This window comes from Hemitrygon akajei, chromosome 13, assembly GCF_048418815.1.
Source record: "Hemitrygon akajei chromosome 13, sHemAka1.3, whole genome shotgun sequence".
NCBI classification, from domain to species: domain Eukaryota; kingdom Metazoa; phylum Chordata; class Chondrichthyes; order Myliobatiformes; family Dasyatidae; genus Hemitrygon; species Hemitrygon akajei.
The window spans coordinates 22,591,487-22,602,720 of NC_133136.1; the positions used below are offsets into that span (position 1 = coordinate 22,591,487).

General features: G+C 38.7%; 1 protein-coding gene across 2 annotated transcripts; it reads right to left on the bottom strand.

The window, feature by feature from the left end:
• Positions 1-296: 296 nt before the first annotated feature.
• On the bottom strand, positions 297-10,913 carry LOC140737688 (activated RNA polymerase II transcriptional coactivator p15-like). Of its 2 annotated transcripts, none has more exons than XM_073064240.1 (5): positions 10,770-10,913; positions 9,398-9,466; positions 8,455-8,568; positions 2,554-2,662; positions 297-1,753 (listed from the first exon to the last, which is right to left on the bottom strand). In XM_073064240.1, the coding sequence occupies exons 2-5, from the start codon at positions 9,464-9,466 to the stop codon at positions 1,674-1,676; spliced, it is 372 nt and encodes a 123-aa protein (XP_072920341.1). In that variant the 5' UTR covers positions 10,770-10,913; the 3' UTR covers positions 297-1,673. The 2 variants fall into 2 exon arrangements, with proteins under 2 accessions (XP_072920341.1, XP_072920342.1); XM_073064241.1 differs by lacking the exon at positions 10,770-10,913 and adding an exon at positions 10,375-10,506.
• Positions 10,914-11,234: the final 321 nt, after the last annotated feature.

The following is an 11,234-nucleotide window of genomic DNA, read 5'->3' on the forward strand; positions in this document are numbered from 1 at the left end:
TATAGAGGCAGCATTAATACATCCAATTATAGCATCACTGAGACAAAGTTGCACTTATTTTATAATTACAAGAATCTAAAAAAAAAGCAAGTATCTCACATTGGCATTCAATTCAGTGACCTACACTAATTCAACTTTGGCTTAATTTCCAAATAATGTCTGTGTCGAGATACTATTAATTAAGATTAACATTCTGATCTTCTAAGTCATAACAGTAATGAAAGCAACCACAGGATGTACAAATAAGATAAACAACTGTTCAGCAAAATTTCAGCAAATTAACATTAAAGACAAAGTCCGATCAAATTGCTGCAGCTTTATTTAATTTACCATATTTCAATACAGATCAGAAATGTGGACAAAAATGGTGAAATAATACAAAAGGCATATTGAAAATATTAACTTAGGCTAATACCTCATGAAAGTACTGTAATTAAGAGTCCTTGTAGTGGTATGTCTAGCCAGTCACTTTTCAGATTAAAATTCCTAAATAGCCAACACTTACATGGTTATGCTGTTTCAGAGACCATAGAAATGGTGAACAGTGGACCAAACGTCAGTCTTTGATCACATTTTAAACCAACTGCTATTCAGTCAACTAAATGGGGCCAGTTTCCTATAGTCTAATCGATTATGTAGCTATTAAAACTTCACACAAGTCCAACAAAGCCTGAAAAATTCATAGCTAAATTATTCCAGCTATGGATTCCAACAATACTCAAAAGCACAGTTAGAGTACGTGGAGAAGCTAAACATTACCCACCCTCCTCAATTCTAACAAAATGCATATCTGGATCATAAGCTCACAGATGTTCTAAAATACAGTACAACTACAGCAACAAAAATCTAAAGTCTCACTAATTTAAACCCATAGCATTGTTAACATGCATTTTCAGCCCTTCTTGAAAACTCTTTAGAATGGATTCAAAACACAAGAGCAGATCTCAGACAAGTACGTTTTTGATAGCTTATTCAAAATGTCAATCTTCTAATGCAAATCTGTTTAGTGAAATCATTTAAACGGCTCTTACCATGGATAGCAAAAGATGTTTAATTCTTCCCTTAGATTTTAACAGGTTCATTTTCCCAGAAGTTGACTGTGAAAGACGGTCCCAAGTGGAAACACTGAATGACAAAGACCCCCCCCCCCCCCCTCCTGTAGCAGGGTACGGAGGAAAACCAGCAACTGAATTCTGTTGCGGGGAGTGAGATCTGCTCAGCTAACAGCAACAATCACAAATTAAACCAAGGACTTCCTGGCTTGAAAACTTATTGCAACACTTGGGATGGATTTACCCACAAGGGAAAGCTAAAATTGTCAATCTGATACAGCCAGAGATTTCAGCAATTGGACCCCTAACAGAAGATCTTGATAATGCAACAAATTCATGAAGCTGTTTTCAAAAGTACTAGCTGGGAATAATATACGCAACAGTTTAAAGACATGATATGGCAGTTGTTAACCATCAAAAAAACATTTTTCCCCACACTAAAAAACAAATCTCATACCATATTTCTAGAGTACCCCTTAGTGATTTTAAAAATGAAAGCCTATGTGCTGCATAAACAAAACAGTCACATGAACAGTACAAAGCTTAATTCCTTTTAGAAAACAAATGTTAAAGATAGACAATTTCAATGACAAAAGCAGGGTACATTTTCAGATGGCCACTCTATAATTTTTTTAGTGCATCATCAATGTCAGGAATCATTTCCTTCAGTTGATTCCATTGGTCTGGTAATAGAGAGATTCCTAAATTTGAAAAAAACATAAAAAGTGTTAGCAAAACTACAGAACAAACAATTAAAAAAAAGCATTTTATAATTATTAACCTCTATCAGTTTTGCTTCTGGAGGCATTACATTTTATTAAGAAAAAATTTCAAGTGAAAATCTCTATCGCAGCTTGCTAATTTGCTTCTCATTATGCCACGTACTGCCAAGTGCTTTCAGAGCAAAATGGATCCAACTGCGTCCTCAACTAAGAGGACAGAAATGGACCCACATCGGCAAGATGCTGGATAAAAGTTTATAAATGCAACTATTTATTACATTTACTATCCGAACACCTCAACTAGTTTAAGGCAGAACAAAAGTAAAAACTCTCTCCTCCACCAATTAATCAGTTTGCATGGGCAAATGTCAACTTATGATCAAACAATTCGGATCACTATAAAGACCTTTTCTCACAGAAGTAATCAGGAAAAAAAGGCACATGGAAAAAACATTATAATTAAAATTAGGAATGCACACTGACAAGATAGTCAGTATTAAGTATCAGCCTTCAAGGAATTAGGTCCTTGAGGAAAATAATTTACATGATGAAACTGCAAGAATAGATTAAAACGTGGCAGTTGCTATTTTTACAATAACTGGCTAATAGAACACAACTGTGATATACACTACTAGCTTATGATTCTTAAGATCTATATCAAAATACATTAAGGTTATGGTGCAACACTAGTTCCCTGATGGACAATTCTGCACATACAACCTTCATGTAATCCATTAGTTTAAAGTTGCACCCATGTTACTAATTTTGCAAATATTTACCTTTCTTTCCAGGCTTCATTTCACCATCCTGGTTCATCCAATATTCTCTGACATCAACTAGGGCTTTGCCTTTAAACTCACGCACACTGACATACCTCATCTTGCCAATCTGTCAAAGATGCAGCTGAAATTAGTCCCGATTATACAAGAAATCACTCTTCTCACAAAACCCAAAAACCAGGGTAATAACCAATGGTTTTGGCATCCTGTATAGTTGAGGTGAGCAATTTAGTTTCTCAAGCACACAGTGAAAAGAAACACAGCTGTCTTCATCAAAAGATACTGTATAATTAAGTAGAGTGCAAAATAGACCCAATTGTACAGTTACCACTTTCATTATAATGCTACAAATATACCTTAAGATTAGAAATACTAGATTTTTAAAAAATAAAAAAGCCAAATACTGGCATACCATCTGTATAGGCTCAAATTTTGGTTGGCATGCCAGCAGTAGCAAAAGGAATCCCCAGTGCTTCCTCGCACAATTAGTAGCAAATTTGGGATTATCATTCAAATATGGAAATTCCAAATTTGCAGGCCGAGTCCAGCTGGCAATTTCCCAGTTGCATTTGGCTGCTGGAACTCAAAAAGGCAAAGCAGAAGCTTGCCAATACTACTCTTGACTCCTAAGCCAAAAGAGACCTGATGCACGACCTGAAACACCAGTCACTTGTGTGGCCAACAGGAAAACGCTCAAATAAATTATATTCTTAAAACCATGCTTGCTTTAATGTTTAACTGTTTTGGAATAATTTTAATTTGTATTTACTTTATTATTTTAATTATTAGTCAGCAATTATTAATTGTGCAGACAGTTACCATCCAGTGTCCAAGGTACACATCAAATATTGTAAGTAAGCTGCATAATCTTATGATGGGCTATTACTCTAACACCCCACAACAACTCTACACTAAACCAAAGAGGAACTAGTTCCGAAAAAGATGACTGACCTAGATCAGTGGCTCCCCGAGTGATATCAGTTTCCAAAGGGGTGATAAAGATAAAGTGGGCAGTGGGAACTGGGTGCTTGGTAGTAAGGGTGGCAGCTGCAGGATTACAGGTTTAATTTAAGAAATGAATTACTCATTATAAATGCCTCATAATTACACCATAAACTACAGGAGTAGAATTAGGTCTTTTAGCCCATTGAATCAACTCTGCCATTTCATCATGGTCGATTTATTTTCCTCACAGCCCTAATCTCCTGCCTCCCCCCCCCCCCACCGTATCCCTTCATGCACTGGCCAATCAAGAACCTATCAACCTCCGTCTCAAATAATATATAAAGAATTGGCCTCCACAGCTGCCTGTGAATCCCACAGATTCACTACTCTCTGGCTAAAGAAGTTCCTCCTAATCTTTGTTCTAAAAGGACATTCCTCCATTCTGTGTCCTCTGGTCTTAGACAGTCCCACCATAGGAAATATCCTCCCCACATCCACTATCAAGGACTTTCAACATTTGGTAGGTTTCAATCAGGTCACCTCTCATTCTTCTGAATTCCAGTGAATACAGGCCCAGAGCCATCAAACCATCTTTTTATGACAAGCCATTTAATCCTGGAATCATTTTTGTGACCCTCCTTTGAACCCTCTCCAGGTTCAGCAAATCCTTTCTAGGATAACAGGCCCAACCTGCTCAATACTTGAAGTAAGCTCTCAGCAGTGCTTTATAAAGTTTCAACATTATATCCTTGCTTTTATATTCTAGTCCTCTTGCAATGAATGCTAACATTGCATTTGCCTTTGTCAACACTGACTGAACCTGCAAATTAACCTTAAGGAATCCTGCACAACAACTCCCAAGTACCTTTGTGTTTCAGTTTTTTTGTATTTTTCCCCCCATTTAGAAAATAGTCAATCCTTTCATTTATTCTACCAAAGTACATGACCATACACTTCTCGACACTGTATACCATCTAGCACTTCTTTGCTCATTCTCCAAATCCAAGTCATTCAGTAACCTGTCCACTTCCTCAAAACTATCTGCCCCTCCATCTATCTTTGTATCATCAGCAAACTTTGCAACAAAGCCATCAATTCCTCCATCCAAATCATTGATATACAACATAAAAAGAATTGGTCCCAACACAGACCCCTGTGGAACACCTCTAGTCACCGTCAGCCAACCACAAAAGGCTCACTTTATTCCTACTCTTTGCCTCCTGCCAATAAGCCATTGCTTTATCCATGCTAGAATTCTTCCTGTAATACCGTGGCTCAATGGTTTTAGACTTTGCTCAATGCACATCATGGTTGTAGAAAAGCAACATGATATTTAAATATTGGCCTATCATGAGAAATCTGGATGGAAGAATTCATGCTGCTTCCTGGCCCAGCCCACTTCATTATTGCCATTCACTACTGTAGCACAGTGTAAACTTGTACAATTCCCAAACTTTACTCATGCAGTAACGCAATTCCTCTGAATTGCCACTCAAAGGGGTAAAGTTTAGAAACTTACCCATTCGCATGGACTTGGATCGCATTTCTCTAGCCCACGACACAATTGAGATATTATTGCCTCACTGTATGTACCTTCAGGCAGAGTTCGGTTTTGCCTAAGCTATGATGGCATCATAACTTTCCCCTTTATTGATCACAGTGATTGAGTTAGGACTTAAAACAATAGGCGACTAACTGTAGTGTGGAATATCTGAGATAAGGATACGATATCACCACCAAGCACCAATAACCAAAATGCACTGAAGTTTTTTCAAATAGGGCAATAAAAATGCTGAAGTGAACAAGAACTTGGCTTATTGTAGTCACTTTGCGGAGACTTTCAGAAATGGAAAACACTTCAAAATAATGGTTGCCAGCACTTTACAACAAAAGAGACGGTTTTTCATACATTTTATTGCTCACTGCTAAATCTGGAAAGCACCATACAATTGTAGAAGAACTGATTCTGCCAGCAGTAAGGCAAGCTCTGAGTACAGTTTGCTTTAATAACCAGACAAATAATGAAAGTGACACCACTCAGTGACAACTCTGTTCAAAGATGAATAGATGCAATGTCTGAAAATGTGGAAGACACATTGTACTACATACTTAGAACAGAATTTGTTCTGCAGTTGGACGAGTCAACTTTGACAGGCAATAAATCTTTGCTTCATTATATTCACTTCATAAAAGATGAAAGGATGGTTCAAGAGTTGTTATTTGCAAGGGGACTAGAAATAGAAACAAATGGGAGAGTCAATATTTCAAGTTGTTGAGCATTTTTCAAAAGAGGACATTCTGCTCACCAACACTCTTGACTATGCAACAGATGGGGCACCATCAGTGTCAGAACAGCTCAGCAGGGCTACTATTTTCTTGGAAAAAGCTGTATGTATCATTCAATGTGTAACTTACAGATAACATCACAAAAAAAAAATCGAACTGAGTCACTAACTACTGTTATGACAGCGGTAAATAAAACTGTGCTCAGAATTCTTGACTAGTTTGAATTTTGAATGAGAATGATGAACGGTCTGAACACTTGCGGTTGCACAGAAATCAAATGATTCTCAAAAGGAAACTGCCAGAAATGTTTTATGCATTTTTTTGGAACTGATAAAATTCTTTGAAGACTCAAATGCTTCATTCAGTAATCAACTCAAGAATATTAGGCATGACATTGCTTATTTGTCAGAATTATTCACAAAGTTTAATGAAATCCATCTTCAATTGTAGAGAAATGATGTGAATAAAATCAAAGTCAAATCAGTCATCTCCATATTTCTGTCAAGGTTAACCCTATTTAAGTGTAACAGTGGTCGTCATGACCTTTACCAATTTTCAAACCTCTTGAGTTAGAACAGAAAGAAAGAACACCAGATGATAATCTTCCAAGTATACTGTGCCAACCTGAACAAGCTGTTTAAAGACATGTCAGAGTGATTTCAGGATCATCCCAATTCCAGACAGGATAATATATCCATAACTCCATTCCTAAAGACTTACAATGAGGAATTAACAGGAAGGATGGAGAAAGAGCTGACTGTGCTATACAAAATTACTTAGAACTGAAGCCAAGGTTCAAAAAAGACTAGTTGTAGAAACAAATTTCTGAACACTATCCACTGTGGAGAAAGGATAAGGTGTTCTTCATTGCCTTTCTAACATCATACTTAGTGGAGTGCAGTTTCAGTGCAATTACCTAACTTCTTCAAAAGCAATAAAACAGATTGCAAATTTATAAATGTGGGGATCCGAGACTCCCTCTGAATGACATTCAGCCTGATGTTGAGAAGCTGATATCACTGTAACAAATCCATTCATCTCACCAAAAGGTAACAAAGCAATGTAGTGAATAGATACTTCAAAATTGTCGATGAAAATTGTTTTAATTGCATTTAAATAAAACTTTATTTGTAGCTTTAAATAGATTTGAATAATTCTTGCAATTGTCGCTGATTAGAATTTACAGCTATTTTCTTTCATTGTGCATCATAAACCAAAATTCTTTGTACTTTTTATGTAATGGCCGGAAAGGGAGGGGGGCATTCGGAAGTGGCCTGGGAGTCAAGATGACAGCAACCCAAGAGAATCTGGGAACCACTGATTTAGATTTACTTGAGGTTGAAATGAGTCATATTTGCACCAGCTCGGTTACTTAAATATGCAAATAACAATCCTCCTGGGTATGTGGTCACAATTTAAACCATGCTGATTACCAATGCACTCAAGCAAAAAATAATTTAAGTCCTGTATCGTATCATATGATTTACAGGATAATGTCAGGACATCATTTTTTTAAAAAAAAACAAACACCTCTCAAATTTCAAGTGGCAGGCCTTTACTGCAAAACATAGGTGTTGTCTGAAAAATGGATAAGACACAAGGTTCCACCACACAGCTCATTTCTTAAGCTGGAATCTAAAGCCAACTACTAGTAAACATCCAAGCTTCACTTAATAATAATCATTTAAAATTAAAAGTAAAATACCCTTATGCCATGAACGAATGTCACATAGGTTTGATCAACTGCATTTCTTGCAAACCAAACCGGTAGTTCCTAGTAGTCCCAGTATTTAGAATAAATCAGAGTCACAGTTAGTAGAGCTGCTGACTCACAGACCTGGATTCAATGCTGACCCCTGGAGCTCACTGTGTCAGTCTTATCCATTCAACGGATGCTGACCGACTTGCTGAGTTCATCCAGCTTTTTTGTACGTCTCATCCGTTCTGTGACCAGGTGGCTCTGCTCCAGGTTCTCTGCCTCCCTCCCACTTCCCAAAGACATGCAGATTTGTAGGTTAATTGGCTATTAAACTGTCCCCAATGTTTAAATAAGGGGAAGTTGATGGGAATTTTTGAAAAAATGAGATTAATGTCAGAATAGTGTAAATGGGTGCGTGGGGTGTCCCAGGGTAAGGAGCACCTCTGGTGAAGGGGCTTGTTGAGTCCATTCTGAGGCAGCTCACTCAATGCTGGGCCCGACTGGACACCCAGCTATCACCTGTAACTCAAAGTAGCTGCTTCCCATGACAGTGGCCACAGCACAGTATACTGCTTCGATCGGCAGGCTACACTAGTTGATGCCTCATACCCCTGTGAGATAGGGACAGATGGGACCAACACGGAGATCCAATGGCCAGGAAAGCAATTCTGCAACACTTCATGGAGAGCGAAGGGCATGACAAGGCACAGAAATCATGGCCATCCCCTACAACCAAGGAAGACACCAGTTTGTGACAACCGGACTTCTGAGGTTAAGAGAGTAGAACTGTCCCAGTGCAACAGCTTTAAAAATATCCTGCACAGGTCTCCTGTTACTGTTGGATACAATAGACAACCAACACCAGCAACAGTGCAAGTGGGTATTTGATGGTTGGCAGTGGCTCAGTGGCCTAAACAGCCCATTTCCACCTTAACATACTGATATACTTCAGATTTCTCGAAAGTACACACCTGAAATAGGTTATCATCTTTGTCGCTTTTAGTACATTTTGAACCTCCAGAACTTTCACCGCTTTTTTGCTTTTTCACTGGTTTTTCTGGCGCAGCAGCCTTCTTTCTCTTAGCCTGTAGAGAAAATCCGGTTATAAAATAGCCAAAAAAAGGGCACAGCTGATTTGCCATGTGGTGTAAATCTAGGTCAGACGATTATACAGCATCTCTTCAATTTTCAAGAAGAAATTAGACAGATCAGAACAAATTATAATTCTCACTTACGTCTGCATTATATTGGATCATATACTCATTACATATGTACATCTAGAAACTTTTGAGTTTTCTAATGAAGTTACATACTCAAGCAAAAATACACATAAAATGGTATATACTTCAGGTGTGGCAAATATCCTCACCTGGATAATGTAACTAACTTAAGGTCACAAGAAAGGTACATCAACAAAGCTTGTGTGTAGTTGAGAGAGAAATTAAAGAATAGATCAGGGATAATGAAACTAGTTCAACCAAGTGAAAAGAATACCTTTTCTCCTGAGCCTTAGCAGAAATCCAATATTTATAGATATAAATCATGGATCCCCAAAGATTAATTACAATAAAATCAAGTTAACCTATTTAGCACGCAGATTATTCTCAGACCAGGAATCTTTTTGAAGTCTTGTACAGCAATGATGAATTAGCATTGGGAACGTTTTACCAGGTAGTAAAACATCCATATTGTATTAAGATAATCCCAAATCACATTCACATCATCAACAATTTAAGGCTTGAGTGATGGCACACCAAATAATATCCTGACTGGAAATCATACTGTATTACAATCATTACATAAATGACCTTTAAAGAGCTGAAACGTCTTGAAGATATTTTAATACAAATAACCTGAAATTAGCAATCATACCCGACAGAGACACTTTTCACAATAACACTCCTTTTCTCCTACCTTTTGATCAACTTCACTATCCGATTCACTGTCCGAGCTTGTAGAAACAACTTCCCTTGACTTAGGCATCTGGGTATATTTTATTAGAAAAAGCATTTTTAAATTAACTTTCCAAAATTTGAAAAAAATTAAATATTTGGGAAGAACTTAAGATTGACTAACAGCAAAATATAAAATGCTATTATAATATAGTACAACTGATGGAGACAAGTCTTGAAGTTCCTGGACCTAAATAAAACCACCACTGAGTACTTATTTTTCCAGATCTTCATATAGATTGGTGAACTCAGGAGTGTATGGTTAGATCAGAATGAGTAACCTTCCCTGCAGGGAAATATTTTTCACGTCAATTTGCCTTCAAGATTATATAGTGCCTTTAATATGGAAATTGCCATTATACTTGGAGGGGTGATTAACCTTATATCTATAAAATATGGCATTTGAAACAAATTAACTATCAAATTTCAAGATTTTATTCTGAAATATTAGCACTTTACATACATGACTATTAAAACTATATATCAAAAGCACAATAAGAATGAGCCAATTGTGTCCTCTTCCCCAATACTCATATGTCATTGCAATTACTTTTTGCCTGCCAGTATTCGCCATTCATTTGAACAGGCAGAAATCCATTATTCATTATGGACAATTTCCACTTTTGTTTCGTACACTTCTTGGAAGTCACATGAAATTGCAAACTGCTAGTTTCACTGCATTACTAATAAACCCCGTAACACGTGAGTGCCGAACCCAAGTGGCATAATCTGCTGTGTGTGAGAGAGAGTCGGAGAGCGGGAGTCAACAGTAGGGGCCATAAAAACGTGTTGGAGCAGCAGCGCACGTGGTTGGGATCGAGTCCTGCGGGACTGGTTGTGTGGTCACTCTGACCTGGATGAGATCCCCGCCCGTGGGCACGCGTTGCGTCTGAACGCCACCAGAGCACACAGAATTTATAATATATATAATCCCTTGACCTGGTAGTACCATACATCCTCCTGCGTCTTTCGCCGAGGTGCCAACCACGCCCTACCGCCAGGAAACCCTAAGCCTATTTCCCATCCCCGCCGACCTTCTCGGGCCAGCTCCCATTTTATTCAACGGAACGTATTTAGTCCAGCAGGAAGAACCGGAGGTCCCGCCCCTCTATCCAATTGATTGGTGGACCCACCCAGCAACTCGCAGAGGCGCAGTTGCCATTGGCTGCGAGCGCCTTTCAATCATCAACCAAGTGCGCTGGTTTCCTCCCTCGTTACACAGGCCCGAATACACGACCAATGAAGGCGAATACAAATAAAACTAATGACGGGGCTTCAGTGGAAGAAAAGGACATAAAAATTCCGCTGTCGCCTCTTTTCACGGAGATACATACCGTCTCCGAGCGAGAGTTTCGGTGAGGATCCGACAGCGCAACAATGAAGCAATCAGCTTTTCCCCACGGCCGTGCCTCTTGCTATTGGGCTCCTGTTATCGCGTCACTTCCGACAGTTGCCCCGCCCCTTTCCCGGCTCTCGATGGAGGGTGACGGCACCTGTCTCCGGGACAAAGACCAAGGTTTCAGCCAGGCTGCACCCTGGTAAAGAAAGGGGATGGGCGAGGCTAGGCCGAAATGTCTACGCTGATGGCAAATGGTTATGAAAGTCCGTAGAGACATGGACAAGACTGGATAGGTCGTCTGGCCAGTATGAAGAACCCGCTGTCATCGTGAGGCAGAATTTTAAAATGCTTGGGATAATTATTGGTACCAGCTCAGCTGCATTGGGGAAAGTCAGTACTTGTGTAAGCATTCAATAATTCCACTTTGGAAATCTGCTAGCCTTCCCTGGAAAATTGTTTT